Source organism: Melitaea cinxia, chromosome 28, assembly GCF_905220565.1.
Source record: "Melitaea cinxia chromosome 28, ilMelCinx1.1, whole genome shotgun sequence".
Classification (NCBI taxonomy): Eukaryota; Metazoa; Arthropoda; class Insecta; order Lepidoptera; family Nymphalidae; genus Melitaea; species Melitaea cinxia.
In genome coordinates, this window is record NC_059421.1 from 6,695,106 (window position 1) to 6,715,786 (window position 20,681).

General features: G+C 34.1%; 1 protein-coding gene across 1 annotated transcript; it reads right to left on the reverse strand.

Moving 5' to 3' along the window:
* Nucleotides 1–721: 721 nt before the first annotated feature.
* Nucleotides 722–19,809, reverse strand: LOC123667447. The gene is made up of 15 exons (XM_045601343.1): nt 19,274–19,809; nt 18,293–18,389; nt 16,254–16,359; nt 11,190–12,822; nt 10,900–10,959; nt 10,780–10,809; nt 9,224–10,672; nt 8,116–8,218; nt 7,871–7,929; nt 6,027–6,152; nt 5,522–5,640; nt 4,549–4,641; nt 4,173–4,232; nt 2,160–2,325; nt 722–1,467 (listed from the first exon to the last, which is right to left on the reverse strand). The coding sequence occupies exons 1-15, from the start codon at nt 19,788–19,790 to the stop codon at nt 887–889; spliced, it is 5,199 nt and encodes a 1,732-aa protein (XP_045457299.1). The 5' UTR covers nt 19,791–19,809; the 3' UTR covers nt 722–886.
* Between the last annotated feature and the right edge of the window lie 872 nt (nt 19,810–20,681).

Below are 20,681 nucleotides of genomic sequence, written 5' to 3' on the forward strand. Positions count from 1 at the left end.
AGGTTTTTATTAAAAATATAGATAATTATTTTTTATTACTTTACAAATTAATTCTTAAATATCACTGTTTTACTTTTATCAGTTGTTGAGTATTTATTGAAATCGATGGAAAATTAACATACACAACTGTAAGTAGGTCGTAGTGATAAAAAAATAACAAATACCGTTTGGTTAGGTTTTTTTTCTTGTAATAAAGTATAATTTAAATTAATTTTAATAAATTTAAGGTTTTTTTTTTTGTAATATGTAGTATCCTAACAAACGCTGTATTCATATATTTTTTTGCAAGACAACTGTTTATATATATTTTTTTGTTTGTAGGTGGAGGATGACGTCATCGAATCTGGTGAAATAAAGTAAATACTCATCTTGATTAAAATTGTCTGTCTTTTATAATAAATAAATTTCTCGTAACTTTATTTTTTTTTTTCATATTTTCCTTAATTATGTAAATTTTAAAAAATTAGGACGACAATCAAATATACGGTACATCTGATAGTAGGCGGATACCGCAGCGTATAAATGCCCGCTATACCAAAAGTATTGCTGTGTTGCTGACTCTACCTCCTACCCTCCCCAGCTCTCTCTACCTTACTCACAGAAACACAATTATGTTCGAGAGCAGTATAGTAGTCAGGTTGTTCCAGATTTGAGCGATATATTTCCTACTGCGCTTCAATAGCTAAAGACTTAAGGTTTAAAAGTCGAATAAAAACGTATATATTTTTAAATTATTTATTAACAGTTTAAAAACCAATAAGGTAACATTGTAAGTATTCTTATAAATTATAACCCATGGGTTTGGTTACTAGAACAGAAAGAATAATCAAACTTAAAAATATTTATATTATATCCCCTTATCGACGAAATATTTACATAAAGAATATTATTCCCCATCAGAAGCCATGCACTCGTCAACGATGACACCGCTGGATATTAAAGCAAGTATTTCTTCATCATTCATTTCTTCACCTTCGTTGAATTTATTGATTTCAGATTCATTAATTTCACCTTCACTTTCAATATTACGTTTTGTTTCAGACTTTTTATTTGGTACCTTTGTCTGTTTTTCTTTAGGAGTTTCTTTTACAGTTGGTTTAGGTTTAACTGGTGTGATCTCTTTAGGACTTTCAATTTTTTTCTTTTCAGGAGATTTTAGTACTATGTCTTCCTTTTGCTTTTCTTTTGGTGCAACTTTTTCGCTAACTTCATTTTCATGTTTATTTGGTGTTTCTTTAGGTTCGATTACATCTTTTTCTTTCAGGACACTTGTAGATTTCTCTTCATTTTTATTTGAATTTACAACTTTATTTTTTACTCGTCTCTCGTCTCCTTCACTTTCATGTATTGATTTATCTTCTTTTTTGTCTTTGATCACGTCTTCACCTTTGTCAGCAAATATAGTATTAAGTCTCTTTGGACATAAAGTAAATTTGTAGCATGGGGTCACAGTTATCCTTGATCCTCCTGTAAATTAATTTTTTATGAAATGTTATTGTAAAATAAAAATAAAATTAAAAAATGGTGCCAGTGGAGTTCTATTTTATAATAACAGATGAAGAATATTTTGTACAAAACAATTTTATTCTAGTTAAAATCAACCTTATCATTTAGTACGTTCTGCAATTTTGTTTGATTCAGTTAGTCACAAAGAACTAAAATTATTTTTATTTTATTTGATATATAAAGGACCAAGTATAACACTACAATACATAAGTAACAAAAGTATTTATTAATTACAGTGTTTGTTACAGAACTCCCCCGAAACAGCTTGACCGATTTTTTATTAAATTTTTAAATTTTTTGTTTATGTGTATTTGGTAGCTCTAAAATAGATCCTAGGCTATTTTTTTATAACTCTAGGTGAAAACGGTATCCCTATCTTATTCAGGTTTTTAACTGAAGTAAGGCACAACAGGAAACTTGCTGCTCAAAATATGGAGCAGCCCGACTGGGATAGTACCTCGACCTTACAGAAGATCACAGCTAAATAATGCTGTTTTCAAGCAGTGTTGTGTTCTTATTGGTGAGTAAGATGACTAGAGCACCTGGTGTTGCAAGCGTCTATAAGCTACGGTAATCGCTTACCATCATGTGAGCCGTACGCTTGTTTGCCGACCTAGTTCCACAAAAAAGGTAGTTTTATATTATATATTTACCACATTTGATATTCTTAGCGGCACAGATATTGTCGAAGTCAGTTATCGAGCGGAGTCGGGCTGCGAAGGTGTTTGTTTCTTTTTGGATACGTTTGAAACTTATTATGTTGTATTGGTCGAGGAACTTCGTCAGGCAACCGCTTTCGGGACGACAGGAGAAATTAAGCTATAGGAAAAAAATATTATTGATAAAAAATTGCACATTAGAATTTTTTTTCGAAAAATTCTATATTATTGTGTTTCGGGTCTAATAAAGAACATATAACAATGGAAAACACATCAGGAGCTATACAATAATAATAATAATAATTGTCCGTATTTTTGCAAAAAGGAACCACCCAGAAAAAACGAACTTCTGAGATATCAAAGGATTTACAAAAACATATGCAGCTCTGTTTGATGAAGCTAAATTAATATATATATTTTATTTAAATTCGTGGATAAATTACTAATTAAAGTATGTGTATACAAATTTGGTCTGAATACTCTTAAACTTTCTAGATAATTAAGAAAATCTGCAAGTGGTTCCTTTTAACATGTACTAGTTGATAGCTTTTCTCATATACAAAAAAGAACCACACCCCAGCGATTTACTGATACTATAGAAACTATGTATTCATAATATCGTTATATAGCTTTAATTACCAAAAAAATATATTAAATTCTACATATAGATACTTTTATTCGACGTTATCATCAAATTAGATTTCGAAATCCACCGTATTTATTCCATCTATGTCGTCTTCTATTGCATTATCACTAATGAGACCATTATAAAACCTCTTTGCATTTTGTGTAATGAGATGTAATATGGATTGAATATCTGCTAGTTTGCTAGTAGTGCTGTGTGGCTACGGCACCAAAGAATATAGCCACCCCCCTCTCTTCCCGTGGGTGTCGTAAGAGGCGACTAAAAGGCCTTCTACACGGTCGGGATCGACCGCCGACCGTCGTGTTCTTGGTCGGGTCAACCAATTTTAGTATTCATTCTACACGGTCGGTGGTTGACTCAACTTGGCAGTTCTTCTTTGGTATTTGAAGCGATGGCTACTTGCCTTTTAAAGCAACATAAGGTCGGTTTGGCAATAACTTTTTTATGCTAAAGTGAAGTGAAGTTTTTTGGTTCTTTTCTTTGTATAAATCGGATCCAATGTCCCAAAGACATGGCAAATCACCAACCAAGGCCGTTTGACATCAACCAAATATTGGTCGGGTCAACCGTTTTCCACACTGTCCATTTTTATATCAATCCGACCGAGGACACTATGGTCGGCGGTCGATCCCGACCGTGTAGAAGGCCTTTAACGGATAACAAGTTTCCACGACCACCTTGGAACTTAAGAAGCCGACCGATGGCGGGATAACCATCCAACTGCTGGCTTAGAAAAACACACAAGCCGAAGACGGGCAGCAGCGTCTTCGGTGCGACAAAGCCAGCCCTGCGGTCACCAACCCATTTTTGGTGCGAGCTTGTGGAGGCCTATGGCCAGCAGTGGACTGCGATAGGGTGAAGTGGTGATGATGAGTGAAGTGATGATTAGTTTAAACGGCAACGTACCATGCGATGGTTGATATTGATATCTATAGTCTGTATCACATGACTGTTGTTGAAGCATTTTTTTTATTTGTTATAATAGTGAATTTCGTTTTTATTTATCCCATCTGGGGAGATCCAGATCCATTTCTTGCTAGGTTTCTTTTTATAGACTGAATTGAGCAGGATCAGATTATTTTGCAGTAAAAATTATATTAGTTATAAATAAAGTTGATAGGATTTTCGTTCTTGGAAATCCATTAATACATAGGTAGTAAAATTTTGTTTAGGCTTTATTTGTGTGTTGTGTATAATACGCATGTAGTGTTTCGGCATTTGTGATTGTGTTGTATGCTTCTAGAGCAACACAGGATTGCAGGATTCCCAGTAGGGATCCACTTACTAGAAGATGTTCATTATTGATTATTATATTTTAAATATGGAATTATTAGGCATTAAATTATTACTATTTTACTCACTTTAACAAAAAGTGGATTATACACGTTCAGTAATCTCTTGGTGATGTTGAGTCCAAGGACCTGTAAAATAATTTCATATTAAATAAACTAGATGGCTCGTCAGATTAGCTTTCATGATTACAGCATATTTTAGAGTCAACCAATCTTTCAAGCAACAATCTTTCGAATGCAAAATGATTTTTATCGATTCATTAAATTTTAATTATTTATTATATTTATGTAGGAATTATAAAATGATACAGTTCTCATAGACGTGGGTAGGAATAGTGGAGTTTCCAGGTCTATTCAAATTAATTAAGCAATAGGATCCAGGGAGTAAAACATGCTCTATATTATTTATTATATTATTATTTATATGTACAACTATCTGCCTTACGTTTGTGAGGTCATCACTCGCTTCATTACGCAGTTTCTCCGCAACATATTGTTCTGTCTCTGTTGGTGCCACATCTGGTAGCGTTCGCCAAACCTGTTGAAAAACATAAAATGTTAACTTATTTGATACAATACATGTATGGTTACAGGTAAGTAATACTTTAACTTGTTTGCCTATTTGTATATGTCGCAGAGTATGAATACGGAACGTCAAGTGTTGACTTGGGTGTATTCAGATAATGTCAGTTGTCAATTATCAGCCGTTAGAGTAGAGGGGTGATCGACGCGCCGCTTTTAAATAGCGAGGACGAGTGATGCGACACACTTCTCGTTTGCACGGCATACAGAAAGGTTGTGCTGACATATCATCTGACTTCCCCACGTTTCGAGTATGGAGGAAGACCTACCGAGTTAGGACTGCCCACACACTTCTTCGACATATATATATTAAAGTGTTTTACATTAGTATTGAATCTCCACAACATCGGCACTTATAAGGCTAAAAAAGGGAGTATATAAACAGATAGAAATCAGAAAATAATTTTCTGGTCCCCGTGACAAAATTAAAATTTTTAAGCAAATTTTTCAGTAGCTTCTAAGTTGGGGACAGATTTTTATTGCTTCAAAACCAAATTTTGTACAATTTCTATAAAATAATTTTAAGTTTGCTCTCTTAAAAAAAGTAGATTACTAGAAATATTGATTTTTTTAAAACTTAAATGTGGCGTAGTTGGAAACGTGACTTATTTTGACACATTTTTTTTTAACGAGTAGCTGCAGTTTGCAGATTCTTCTCTGCAGAATTTGAATTCCGAATCTGTTATAGCTTAACTTTAACTGTAATTAATTAATTATAACGAATATAATTTTAATTTTTAAAACAATGATTCAAAAGATTTTATGAAGCCTACTTGGATAAAGTATTTTTTTTTATTTGGTAACGCCTTTTGAATAATTTCTTTTCATTTTCTCACCTCAATCATAAGAGCCTGTAATTCTTCTTTTAATACTCTTGTCATGAGCTCGTTTAGTTCGAATTGTCCTTCTTCTTCTTCTTCATCCTCTTGATTACACTTCGATGATTTCTGTTCTTCTGTCACAGAAAATTGTTCATTTATTTAAATATATTTGTAATGATACATTTTTTAAATTAATGGTTTTGTTTTGAGCTTTGTGTGTTGTAAGTTCGCACTGGCGTTGTGCTGAATGAAAATATAAATTAATACATATTCCACAAAATATCATGACCTTTCTCTCAATTTTATTTACTGATTCAATTCAATGTTATGTATGGTAGTTATTGATATATAATATAATAAGGACTTTACTTGATTGTGCTGATTTTTAAAAAAACTATATTTTTAGTATATTTAAATAAATAAATACAGAAAAAAATTAACACTAAAGCGGTAACACATTTAACATTTATTATTATCTAATTTGATAATAAAATAAGACAACAATAATCTTTTCCCTAACCTTTATCTTCTTTTTCTGATTTTCCTTTCAAAGGTGTTCTTTCAGAAGACTTTGAAGGGGCTGTCAGCTGTTTCTTCTCTGGGTGCACTTTTGGTTTCGGATTTTCACGATATTTGACAGGAGGCTCTGTAACAAGGGAACTTTACATTAAACTACTTTTCAAGCAAACAAAAAAAAACAAAAACAAAAATCATGCATATAGATGAACAAAACGGATATTTTGGCGACTTGCAGCTCATAAGTCAACTGTGATCATGGTATCTGCAACGTCACTGAAATATCGGGATTTTCAAAATCATAATCAAAAAATAATGATACATATGGGTATGGTTACTCATAGTAGGGAATATATCGGCCAACCCGCATTGGAGCAGCGTGGTGGATTAAGCTCTGATTAGTGGGATATTACAGGCTGAAGCGTAATGGGTCAGTGACTGTGAAAGTTTAAGTCTTTAGATGATATATATTCACTTCTTCACGAATATAATTAAAAAAAAAATAACCTAGTAAAAATTTATATGAATTTCAAACAAGGTAAAGGGTACATAATTAATTATAGAAAGATATATTTCAATCGTCTATTGTAAGTACTTACTGAAATAATCTAAACCTCATTGAATAATATTTTAACATGAAGACGATCGAGCATGCCCGCCATCAAAGATTTTCTTCAAGCTGCATATCAAGCTAGAAATATATATCCGTAACTGTTATTACCTGGTTGTGTTGAACGTCATCATGATCACATAATATAATCAATTGATCACCGAACTGGGGACAGACACAAAACCTGATAATGAACCTAAAAACTACACAACAATATATGTAATATTCTTGACGATAAAATTCTGCACACTGGTAAAGTCTTCGTCGTAATTTAAATTTCATTTCACTGGAAGTCTAAATAAAAAATTCCACAATGTCTCATTTTTTTTCAAGGTTTTATAAACAGAAGACATGGATAAGCACCTAAATGAAGCATAACTCTATTAGGATTTCTAGACATACGATAATAACAAATTTAAAGATATTTAAACTGAAACTTATTGTCGAATACCCCATTTTTACTGCAGCAGCTATAGTTACTATAAAAGCAACTTAAATAAGCTGTAATTGTGTCAAAATCAAATGATCACCAAAATGAGACCAAACCTTTGACAACCTATTTGAAATGGTGTTCATTTTCGAACACATGTGAAGATGAACAAAAACTGAAATAAAATTGTAGACATAGACTTTTAAGATAATAAGCTGCATCCGCCGCTAACAGCACAAATGGAGATACATTCAATGTTTTAAACAACTCTAAGATGAAAATATAATCAACAAAATTACCCGCAATATCATCAAAATACGCTGCGAAACTCAGAAAAATAACCGTTTTTGCATTTAAGTAGTAGAACAAAAAAAAATCATCTTTATTATCAGTCAAAAGATTAGATAAAGAATGATGAAAAAAGGGCAAGGTCTTATTATTTGCATGAGGATTATGAAAAAAAAAAAAAAAATTAAAAATATATTTCAGAAGAACACACGGAGAAAATAGTTACCACGTGTATTAGTGAATAATATACGAACTGGCTATTCACAAAACAGCAGACAAAATCTGGAAGTACTATTGATCTCAAATAACAAATGAGGGTTTTTAAAGATCAACTTTTCAGTCAATAAAGTGTCAAAGAGGCGAAGGGTTCCATGGACGCCTACGTTAGGAGCGTTGCAACTCTGCGTGGAGATCTAGCTATATGTCATGTAAATAAATAAGAAAATAACACACAAATATCAATATTGTCTGAAATAAAGACCACGCGTCACTAAATGTATCAAGTAGAAAATATACTCACTTTTAGAAACTGGGCTAAGACCAAAAGCCGTTGACCTTACTTTGACGAGTTCAATGTTGCTGCTAATTATATTTTAAATAATGTTACCTCTTAATGTTAAATAACTTACGGACGATGTTGATATTTCGGCTGATTACCTGTAGTCAATTTTAGATGATGTCCACTTTCTACTATTTGTGAAAAATTATCTATTAATTAATATGTACGCGATCGGCGTTTATTCTTACCATTTTCAGATGAATCGCGCAATATTTTTCTTCAAACCTATATTTTCATAATTGTACACGCGAAATTTTGGTGTTTTATCCCCAGTTTTTCCAGTCCTGAAACATTTTCGGACATCAATATCTGAAACACTGAAAAATTAAGACATTTTAAAAAGGATATACATATTATGATTAAATAACCTTTTTTACTTACCTTTTTATCGTAGACTTTTCATTGACAAGGATCATTTAAGCATTTACCTTTTTAGTGTTAAATAAGCTTAATATGGAAATCATTTTATAGAGTTTGTTACGGACGGCTTACGTCACCATTGATTGTTTTTGTTAGTTATAAGTAGGCTAATAAAATAAAGTATGAAGTAGTACTTAAGATACATAGATGTAAGTAAATTATATCTTAGCCATTAAGCTATGTAATCGTATTGTAAAAATAATGTAAGAGTAAGACGAATGTATGTAATCTACGCAAAGGCCGGGGCCAAGATATACCTTTATCAAACGGGTCCGTTAGGTTGGTACTACGCAAAGGGCGGGGACCGACATCTACCGTTATTGACCGTCGGTTAGGTTGGTACTTGTCGCCAACATGTCCGTTAGGTTGCTCACTCTCCTAGAAGCAGGTCTGTGATTGGTCAACGCAAATGGCGGGATCAAGGATTACCGCCATTGGCCCGTTGCAAAGGCGCGGGAAATGTACTTGCCATCTCTCCTGTTACGCGGCTGTTACCAGGGTGTGCGAAACGCTATATAACACGTTTCCCAGCAACAGCCAGTCACTCTCTAACGAACATTAGCCGCACTCAAACAAGAAACAAGAACAAGGAAGAAATAAGAAATAAGAACCGAGGAAATAATTGAAGTTTAATTAAGAAGCTTTGCAACCTCAACAGTGTTTGGTCCTTCGAAAATCGGATAAGCAGTGTGGTGCTTCGCCGTCCTCAAAAGAGTTAAATGAAGAAATACATTCGCTATATTTTCGTTCTTTTGGAACAATTTCTAAAACTTTCATACATAAGGTGATACAAAAACAAAATAAGGCTGAATAAAACATTTATTACCAAAAAGAAGCTTGAAACATGACAAAAATTAAATCTTAAAATACAACAAACTGAAAATTAATCGAGACAAACCACGTCATCTTCCGAATCTGAAGACGCTAACTCCATATTTTCTACATTATAGGTGTCAGACAACTCTGCTTTATATTTAGCGATCATTTCTTCTAATCTAATGCGAGAAACCTTAGAATCTACAGACAAAGTTCTAATGTCGTGTCCCTCAGCTACGTAGTCTAACTGGTAGTTCATTTTGGAAATAGTCTCGACCGATTCTAAATCCATTTCAACTTCAAATGTTACTTGTCCCGTTTTATCTCTTAAAACTTTTTGGTTTCTCCATAAAGAAAAGTTAACGCCTTTAACACCTTTATTACTCTGACGCAAGCGTTCAGTTACTACCGCCGTATTTAGGTTAGAATACTTGGGTATAGAGATAGTCATGGTAAAATACTTTGTCTTATTATCATCCGCCCCTACTATAAACAGCTGCTGACGGTTTAATTGACCAATATCGAGGGAGCAAATCCATTTTCTCGATTCTTCATTTTCAGGTAATATACCTAGAAAGCCCGGCTGACAAAAACCGTACTTAATAAAATCGGTTCGACTCTTCCCTTCAAGTTGATGGTACTTAAACAATTTAAATATGATAAAATCTTTAAGTTTTCGCGCCAATACCAAAGACAGAGGTTTATTTCCTTTTACACCTATTTTAATGATATTTGGGTTTTGGTCAAGAGACGGCATAGGGCAGGAACCCGGAGAAGGAAGAATGGTTATCGACGGTTCGTTTAGGCCTGCGTCGAAAGCGTTTTTATCTATAGCAACGGCTTTCAGAAAAACGTTTACTTTCTGGAGTTCGTAGCTCAACATCATTTTGTGTTTCTCCATCGCTCTAGCAGACGAGGGCGGCATATCCACATAAACACGGGTACCTTTATCGGTGACTACCTTTTTGACCAATTTCCACTTACCTATGTTGACGCCTTCCAACTTTTTGTTCTGTAACTTGAGTTTCGTTAGAGGCTCAATATTCCTACACCTGGAATGACCCGGCAACCAAATAGCCGCTCTCTCGTACCACAATTCTTCTGGCGTGTAAACTAGAACGTTAAATTCCTTAAAATCACTGAAATCTAAACTTAAAAGCCAATTCTTTGACCTCTCATCGCGTGTAATAACTTCGTGCCTATGGATGCTGTTCTGCTTGGCTAGTGTAAAGTCTGGGGCCCAACCTTGAGTAGTTTCCGTGACTTTGATGAGTTGTTGAATCAAAAATTCCTTTAATTTTGCTGTCTCGAAATCGACTATTGGCTGAAAATCGTCTTTACACAAATATAAACTGTAACCGTCAATTTCATTTTCTTTGACTTGAGTAGGTTGATGTTCCTGGTACGACGGAAGCAATTGATACTGACTAGGCGTCGGTACCATTAAGGGCGCGTTTAAAAATAATCCTTGATTACTCGCAATATTCAGTGGTATCATACCTACTGTACCTATGCTCCAATCTGAAACTAATTGAAAACATTGAATCGGCGTATGTGTCTGTTAGTCTGCTATAGCACTAAAACATTAAAATAAATGGAATACATATAAATTTATGAAAGTAAAAAGTACTTACTTTGTTGGTCGTGTGCTCTAGGCATTTGATCTGGGAAAGAAAAATGATAACTTTCTTATATTATACTTACTTTTAGTGAAGCATGCAAATAAGATATATGATATACAAATGATTAATTACCATTATTCAAGTTTGGTTGAGGAGACTGCCTAGGCATTTTTGCAGGAACACCCGAATCATCTATAACACAATACAGATATTAGAGTCTGTGTTAAAACACTTTGTGTGATACACTTAGTTTTTATACTGTTACATCGCGATTAAGACTTTATATTAAATTATATTATTTAACGATTTATTATTTACCTTGCGGATTAAACAAATGTTATTTTAAATATTTAAAAATGGTTTAAAATAATGTGTAGCAAAAACACTTACATCTGAAAAAGGAATACTATTGTAAATCTTACCTTGAGCTGTTCGTTTCGCGTTTCTTACATGATCACTCATGCTATACATTATTTCATCGAACATGTTTTTTTCATCTTTCGCGCTGTGGCTTGAGTTAAACTTAACAATTATCTCTATGAATGATACATCTTTGTTCCCAAACATTTCATTTAATCGCCGGTTCAGAGTCCATTTTAATTCAGAATGGATCCTTTTATGCATCTCGCTGGGCAACGTACTACCATACTTGTGCATAATTTTCTCAGATATCTCTAATATAGCTTTATTTCTCTTGGCCCTGACGTCTGCAGGTAGTTCACCGTACTTACTTCGTTCAATTTCGGCTTCTACATCACTTCTCGAAGCGTAAGACCTTTTATATTCTTTAAATGGAACATTGCGACTTTGTTGTTTTTCGTGAGAATCTTGTTTGTAACGTTCGTTGTGCTTAGGTCCACTAACCCCATCTCGATCCCTGTCGCTGTCGTATGATTCCTTCTTGTGCTCAGTTTTTCTATACAGTTCAGCTTTTTTTGTAAAATCAACAGCTCTTTTGTAGACCTCGTCGATCTCCTTCTGCAGTTGCTCTTGTTTTTGTAATATTTCTTTCTTTTTTTCTTCTATCCGTCCGGCATACTCTTCTCTCTTGCGCGGAATGTCATCTTTTTGTTCGTGTACGGATTTATAGCGGATATCTTCCCGATCCTGTCGTTGATATTGTTTTTGGAGTCTGTCAGTATGAGATTTTCGCATTTCGTCCTCACGGTAGTCTCGTCTTATTTCGAAGTCCTTTTTAACAAACTTAGATTCTTTGTGCATACGATCCTCATCCATCATCCTAGACGACTCTTGGGTTTTCGACTGAGGAATCGGCTTCCATTTTTCAATTTCCTTCCTAATTCTTATCTGTTCCTCAAAATCCCGTCGGTTTTCAGCTGGGTAGTCATCGCGCCTTTTGTCTCTAGTTTCCCAGACTGGAACATGTTTCTCGACTTCGCGAGCTGGAATTTTCTGTCTGCTCTGTTGCGGATAATCTTCTGCGTTATTTCCTGGCCACACAGGTGGGGGTGGAGTTTCCCGTGTTTCGGGGCTACGACGTTTTTCGAGCGCCCAAGAGCGTCGAGGAGACCGAGGAGACGGTGAATGGCGTCTATAGCGATCACGTATAGGAGACCTATCTCGCCTAGGAGACCTAGACGAATGAGATCTAGATCTTTTTGTCTCTTGTTCCATTGGTCTTTGTTGATCCGAAATCCGTTGTACATCGAACTTCTGCAATCTAGGAACATCTCTTCTCTCCCTATCTTCGATGATAGTTTTGGGTGGGAACGCCTTTTCCCTATCTTGCCAATCCTGTCGTGGTAATGTACGTGTGGTCGGGTATTGTACGTCATGTACATTGGGACGATAACCACCTGAGTAAATAGCTTCATTTGACGCCTGTAAATTGAAATTTAAGATGCAAACACGAAAAGGGTATTTTAATAGTTTTAGAAACATTTTTTTATAAATGACAGTTAAGATTAAAATCAATTTCCTTAAACAACCATATATTAAAATATAAATCAATACGTTGTTTCTAAAGTAAAAACTGTTATTATTACTGATGTGAATTATTTCTTCCGTCTCCGTTTTTTGACTCCAGTAGCAGTAACAAATTTAAGGTGAAAACTTTCTTTGAAGTGGTTCTCTTTTGATAAGATCATAAAAATTGTGAAAGTAGAGGGTAGAGATTAATCGGAATTTTTTCTCTATTTTAAGCCCAGACTGAAAAAGTGTCTTAGATTTGCTTTACTAATTATTGTGAAAGCTCATTTAAGTTTTGTGAAGACTTACAATTGTTGACTTGATCCAAAATAACAAGAACAAGCAAGGATATAGCTATATATAAGTCCGGATTAAATTTTGTCCGAAGAAGCTTCGACGGTGCAGCCTCTCAAATGCGATATACGTACTAAAAATATGTCCAAGATTAAGAATAATTGTTTGATTGCGTCTTCCCAAGATTTCGCCCTGGACATGTTGCTGTTGCAAGGCCTTCACTGGAATTCTAATGCCTATTACCCGTTCATGTCTTTTTTGATAACGTAGTCATAACAGTATACGATGTTACTTTTTGATGAATCTTCTCCTATCATCCGTAATATATTGTGCATTAAAGATTTAACAGAACATATTTTGCTATTCAGACCAATATTGACGTTATGTTAGTTTTTGGTGTTATTCATAAAATATGCAATAATATTTAACATAACATAAATCTCTTCCTCCACTACTATACACGCTCCATCTTAAGACTTATCTTTGCTTTCCAACCATAACAATACAGAACGGCGTGCTGTCTCTACTGCGCGTTCAAACTTATATCTGCCTATTTATTTATTATTTAATACAATTTACCAAACATTACAAAATATAGTCCTTTTCAGTATATTAACATACTATCTGTTTTGGATATTTTTGCTCTTTGTTTGGCTGTTGAGCCGTGTTACTGATTCTGATTAAATTTTTATTTCCAAATATCGATATTTTTGTTCTGCGTAGAAACTTTGAGCTACTAAAATTTTTTCAAAATAGAATATCATTCTACAGCAACTTAGGCACCAAGACTGTTTCAAAGCCACCGTAAGTGAAACTATCTAAACAATACTATCGATTTTCCATATATTCTCTCGTCTGATTTAATTTTGTTTAATTTTTCAATCATATAGCAGAGAAAACCAGATCGCATAAGTCTATAATAGTTCTCAACCTGACTTGATCCAAAGTAATAAGAATACTTTAATGTATACTTTAATGTACTCTTCAATTATATGAAATTCTTCAATAAAATTGATGTTACTAATACAGACAATCGATGCATCATGATTACAACCTGATACTTGCTTTTAGTAGGTAGCCTTTAAAAATGAACAAAATATTATCTATTTAAAAATTAAAATATCTAAACACTTAAGTAATATATTAGTAATATAATACATTTGGTAAATTTTCTTTTCCAATTTTTATCTTGCGATGCTTAAGCCATGTGCACGTAGTTTCTTTGCCTTCACGCTTTTATATGTGTCAAGACTGGGTATAACGCTAAACTAACTAACAACAACATACAGTAGTTTGCAAATAAATCCATGTGATAATTTTTTCTATGATTTAAACTTCAAAATAAGTAGGTTAACAATTTAAAATATCTCAGATGCACCCACAGTTTTAATTCATTTAGACATTATTTCTTTTGCACCACAATTTTAATATATGTCTAGGTATAATATATGTCACGATGTATGTTAGCGATGAACTCCCGAAACTACTGAATCAATTTGTATCAAATTTTGTAAGCATCTGTACTTTGTTCCAACTTGGGAGGTAGGGTAGTTATCTCAATTGGACCCGGCAGTTGGCGCTGCTATCGGTATGCAAGCAATCAAATTAGGTTAGCCGTTTAGCGTCTGCCGGGTCTGCTAGTGTATGTATATAAAGGGAATTCCCTTTTTGCCCAAGTACCCCTTTTTTAATTTTTTAGAGGTGAAGAAGAACGTCGTGCTTGCAAGACATGACAGTCTGTCGTGAGTCAACGTCTCTTGCCGTTTTATATTAGCAGAATCGACATTCTGGTCCCGCAGTAAATCATCACATAAACTATAATTAGTTACCTACTTTGTAGAACAATTCAAAAAATTTACATTTGAAGATTAATAGAATAAAGTAAATTTCGATATTGACTATAATTATGAGGGTACTCCTATCTTCTACTTTCTTCGACGTTCAGCTACAGAATAGCAAAACTCTACGAGCAGTCTTATCCTTATGAGGTCAAAATCCAACCAAACGTTTTTGTATAAAATATTTTGATCGCTCGAGTATGAAACGCCAGCGTCTGCTAATTTTCAATTACGATTACTCGAGTCATGTTCAAGAAAAGATTTAATATGTTTTTCAAAAAGCGCACTATCACATTGATCCCATCTTCGTTTTTTGTCATATAAGATTGTGATTAAGGGCTAGGTTTTTAGTAAACTAATAACCCCTTACGGCTTCGCACAAGGAGTATTCAATGATCTCAGCAACCGCAGCAGTTAGTCGGAATTAGTAAAATCTTTTTTTCCACGACAATATTTGTGTGCGACAGCTCCTAGGAAATATTTTTTTTTCCTTGTGTGACTTGTGTCCTTGTTGTTTTTAATTCTCTAATTTCATAATGCATGTCGTGAAGCAACTTTACAAGTAATAAACCAAATGCGTTCGAAATCACGCTGAGTTTTCATACTGCAGTGCAGATCATAGCATACTGTTGAAAACAAAATCATTTGGCTACTGCCATCTAATCTCATATCTGCACAATTTATGTATATAAATATGGTCTTCCTTAATTTTTACAATTTGTCTTGAAGTATATAGCTTCTTAATGAGTTATATACTGCTGTATAAAGAAAATGCGTCGACTAATTTAGCTTTATGCTGTATTTTTAGCCAAATTCAATGCTCTTTTCCTTATTTAAATATTTCAATACAGTCCAAACTTTTGCTTAAAACAGCTATGCTGTAAAACAGAACTCTTCAACCGACAGACTTTGCCCAAATGTTACCAAATCTTCAAGCTAACGTAAATATGTTCTAATACCTTCGAAGTTCCGCCTTTTGGTCAATAGCAAAATTAAGTCAACTATATTAGACTTCATTATTTATTTTAACTTAAAGATGATATTGGTAAATTTTCCAACATTTTAAAAATAATTCCCAGTAACACCACAACTGTTTTTCTAATCTAGTTCCTTTCTTTGACTAATTTTGAACTATTGGATTCTTCTTAAAACTAATTTCCAATTTCGACACAAATACTAAGAAATCTTCGTATCAGACCAGTTTATCTAAAAAACTATTCCTTAAAAAGATATATCTTATTTTCTAATACTAAACTAAAGCTAAGATAACTAACTAAGATTTCCAGAACAGTTTTTGTAAGGGATTTCTGTATGTTGGCCAAAGTGGTATCATTTACAACAACCCTGGAGCTCGCATTTTTAGACTAAAACTAATATTTTTAAGTTTTGTTTTACCTAGTAAACAGAAAATGAATTAAAACTTACTTGTGTCGGAGATTCGTAAGCCGGTCTAACAGTTTTAATGTTGCCAGATCTACGGTCTTCTGGATAGTCTTTAGTCTTATCAGAAAATTGATGAGATGGTGAGTACCTGTATGGCAATAAAATAGTAGATTATTAACCAAGGGGATAAAGCAGTGTCTTCTGTCGCGGGTGACGATTTAAATCGCGAGCGTAACGAAGGCCTCGAGGTTTACTCCCGAGCGTAGCGAGGGTGTTAAAAACTTAAATTACGAGCGAAGCGAGGGATTTAAGACGAGTCCTGAGTGTAGCGAAGGATTTAAGTTTACCCAAGACTAAGACAGCTTTATAACCGAGGAAAATACTCTACTTTTCGTACCATTTGCGAAAAAATTAACAGAATAATAATATGAGATAAGCATTTATTAAAAATAATGAAAATTAAAAGTTAAAGTTAATATTCGAAACATTGGTCCAATTATTGATAGAGAGAGTTACATTTTTGTTTGGTACATTTATTGTTGATGAGTTGACTTGAGTATTTCTCTGGCTGCATTTGCACTGATGGAATCCGACAATTCACTGTCACTGTCGCTTTGATTTAACATCGTAACGTATTTTAAAACATTAACTTATTTATAAAAATAAATTAAAATAAACTTAACGTTTATGTATTTGAAGAAAACAAAAACGCGGCAAATTCCTAGACTAATATTTTTTTGTCGGAAAAGCAAAGGCATCAAGTTCATACGGCCTCGTCGGTTTTCGTAATTTTATTTATTAATCACTAGCTGACCCGGCGAACTTCGTATCGCTTAACACAAACTTTATCGTATGGTATTAAAGTTCAAATTGACTTTTAAGTATTATCACAAATCTTTTGTATGGGAGTATAGAAAAGTGTTGTTTTTAGACTTTTTCAGGAAATTTAATTTTTTTTTTTTAGAATTTTTCTCTCCGTAAGAACCATCCTCGTACTTCAAGGAACATTTTAAAAAAGGAATTAGCGAAATCGGTCCAACCGTTCTCGAGTTTTGCGCTTAGCAACACATTTTGCGATTCATTTTTATATATAAGATAACTGCATAATAAATGCGCATTCCTTTTTCAAAAAGATGTATAATGCTTTATATACAAACTCAATGGTGTAAACACAGATGTAGTTCAGAATAAATTTCGGAAAGTATTCGAAATTTAAATCACATTCTCCCCCTAGAGGATGAATGAAATTCAGTACAATTTTCTTTCCCTGTTTTTAACAGATTAAAAATGACTATTGTTATGTTCGCTTTTTGTGGCATAGAATGTCACTTTTTTGAGCAAGTGGTACGAAAACTAAATTTACACTTTTTAATATCAATTGGTAGGCAAACATGTCTACGGTTCGCCTGATGGTATGTTGCTGTAGTTTATGGACGTCTGCAACACCAGAAGTATATTAAACGCGTTGATTAATATACTTCTGGTTTTTCAGGATGATCCTACCACTATATTCAATAAAGCATATCCCCATAATCATGGTATCTAGCTATCCTACTCGCCACAGGAACACAACACTACTTAAGAGCAGTAGTATTTAGCTGTGATCTTCTGTTGCGTTGAGGTCTTCACACAATTTTTCACAACACAATCACACGGTTTTTTTTGGAGAAACCATAATACGTTTATATTAATTCACTCACTCACTTCAGCCTATTGCAGTCCACTGCTGGATATAGGCTTCCACATGTTCGCGCCAAAAATGGCGTGAACTCTTGTGTGTTGCCCATAGTCACCACGCTGGGCAGGCCGGTTGGTGACCACAGGGCTGGCTTTGTCGCACCGAAGATGGTGCTGTGTATTTGTAAGCCAGCAGTTGGATGGTTATCCCGCCATCGGTCGGCTTTTTAAGTTCCAAGGTTGTAGTGGAACTGTGTTATCCTTTAGTCGCCTCTTACGACCTTCCACGGGAAGAGGGGGTGGCTATATTATTTAATGCCGTAGCCACTCAGCACATATTAATTACTACATAAGAAATTATTTAAATAATAGTACTACATATTTATTAGTACATTTTAAAATACCTTGCTTGTCCTCTGGGCGGTTCCTGTCTGCTATGAGTTTCAATACTTCTTTGAATACTTCTGTTAGGAGACTGACGGCTTGGCATACGCCTATCCACTGTTCAGTAATAATTTTATGTTTATTATCAACTGATTAATAATATGATTGTGTTTGCTGGCAAACGAAAAAGAAACCGACTTCAATTACATCGACAAGTAATACAACGTAAGTAGACGAAAACATTAACAACCGCACTAGTCATCACTACGATTTACGTGGGTTTCCCTCTATTTCTCTGAGATTCCTTAAATGCGCATTATCAAAGATTACTAAAAAAGTTGTAATCAGATCTCGATGAAATTTTAATGTGACCACATGATAAACATCGGCTTTCGATTAAATTAAAAATCATCAAAATCGGTACCCCCAGTAAAATGTTATGCGGATTTTTGAGGGTTTCCCTAGATTTCTCTGGGATCCCATCATCAGATCCTGGTTTCCTTATCATGGTACCACACTTAGAATATCACCTTTCCAACAAAAAAATAATTATCAAAATCGGTTCATAGACGACGAAGTTATCCCCGAACATACACATATACGGTCGAATTGAGTAACCTCCTTTTTTGAAGTCGGTTAAAAATAATGTGTATTGTAGATTGAGATTTAGATGTTGTTAGTCAATAGATGAAAGTAGACCTCTTCTAACATAAAAGAGAAGGGCTGAAAATAAATTCTACTGCAGGTTAAATGAAATATTTATCTCAGAATTTCTCTGAGAGACTCTGACACATGCTGATCGAATCAACCTGTATGTCCTACTTTTGGACACAAATCTTATTTATAAAAGAGATGGACCTGAACTCACTTATACATTAATTCGAATCGTTAACGACATATGATAAAGATTAAAAATCAAAGGTGTATTTGTTTGAAAATTTTTATGTATTCAAACAAAAAAAAACTGATTTTTTAGCACTACATAAATATCAAATACATACTTGGCGAATGCGCAGGCGGTGATATTCTTCTACTACGCGTATAATCTTCTTTTTTAGCTTGAGGAGATAACCTTCTATTAGAAGGCGATACTTTTCTAGAAGGTGATGTTTTCCGTCCAGGAGTCATAGCTCTCATTGATGGCATGTGTTCCTCGAATTGCGTAAATTTTCTACCATGTGGTACATTTCTATCTATAGTAATAGGCCTGCCAGAAGGTGAAACTCTTCTGCCAGAAGGTGAAATTCTTCTGCCAGATGGTGATATTCTTCTGCCAGAAAGTGCCATTCTTCTGTCAGAAGGTGAAATCTGCCTACCAGAAACAGAAACGTGTCTTCCAGGAGAAATTCTTCGACCAGAAGGCGACATTCGTTTATCAGTTACCATGTGTCTAGTAGATGGCGAAATATGGCCAGGATGCATTGCTCTATTAGGTGATATTTGTCTATCTGGAGAGTAAATTTTTCGTCTAGATCTATCGTAAGCTTCTCTGTTAGTTGGCGACATTCGGCCTGGCATAGTATTTCGGCCAGAGTGTGAGGTATGTCTCTCGTTAGATGAAGCTCGTCTTTCTGGCTGTATATCTCTCTCATAAGCTCTGCGTTGTGGTGAATATTGTCTGCTTTTATCATAGCCTTGGTATGCACTTTCTTTCGGTGTTTCCATCATTGGTTTCATTTGATTTGGTTGAGGATACTTTCTATCATCATATGGTTTTTTATCTAACAGTGCTGGTTGCTTATGTGCTTGCTATAAATAAAAATGTTAAAGAAATTTAACATTATTGTACATTATGTTAAGAGCCATTTCACAATTTTTCGCTCTGCAAGTTTAGGTAAATTTGGTCGCATCGCGCGAGTCGTACCTACGAACCGCGCGATCTTTGTGCGAGTTAGTATAGTGTGACAACCTAAAAACCATCTTGATCACTTTCTAATGTATAATAAAAATTAATAACTATGGTATCAAATGTTTTTTACATAATTAATATTTTGAGTTTACGAATGAATCTAATATTTGCGATATGAATTTGGATGAAAGTAGATCATCAAATCAACAAACACATCAATTAACAAATAACAAGACAAACAGATTGAAATGCCTATTTGTATTGATAATGTGAGAAAAAAAAAAATTAAATTATACATTTATTTACAGAAATTATCATTACATTATTTATAGTCATTTTCGTAATATGTTTTTATTTTAATGAAAGTATCAAATGCGCTTTATAACACTATAACAACAGGCGCTTGGCGCATGTGAGGGAAAGAGACGTCTGCACAGAATTTGGCGTGTACCTTACCTCTAAGAGCGCTGGCACTCGACTTATTTACTGGGCTTGACGCGTGGTAATATATATTTTTATTATTTAATACAAAATGTATAAAAAATAATTACATATTTTAA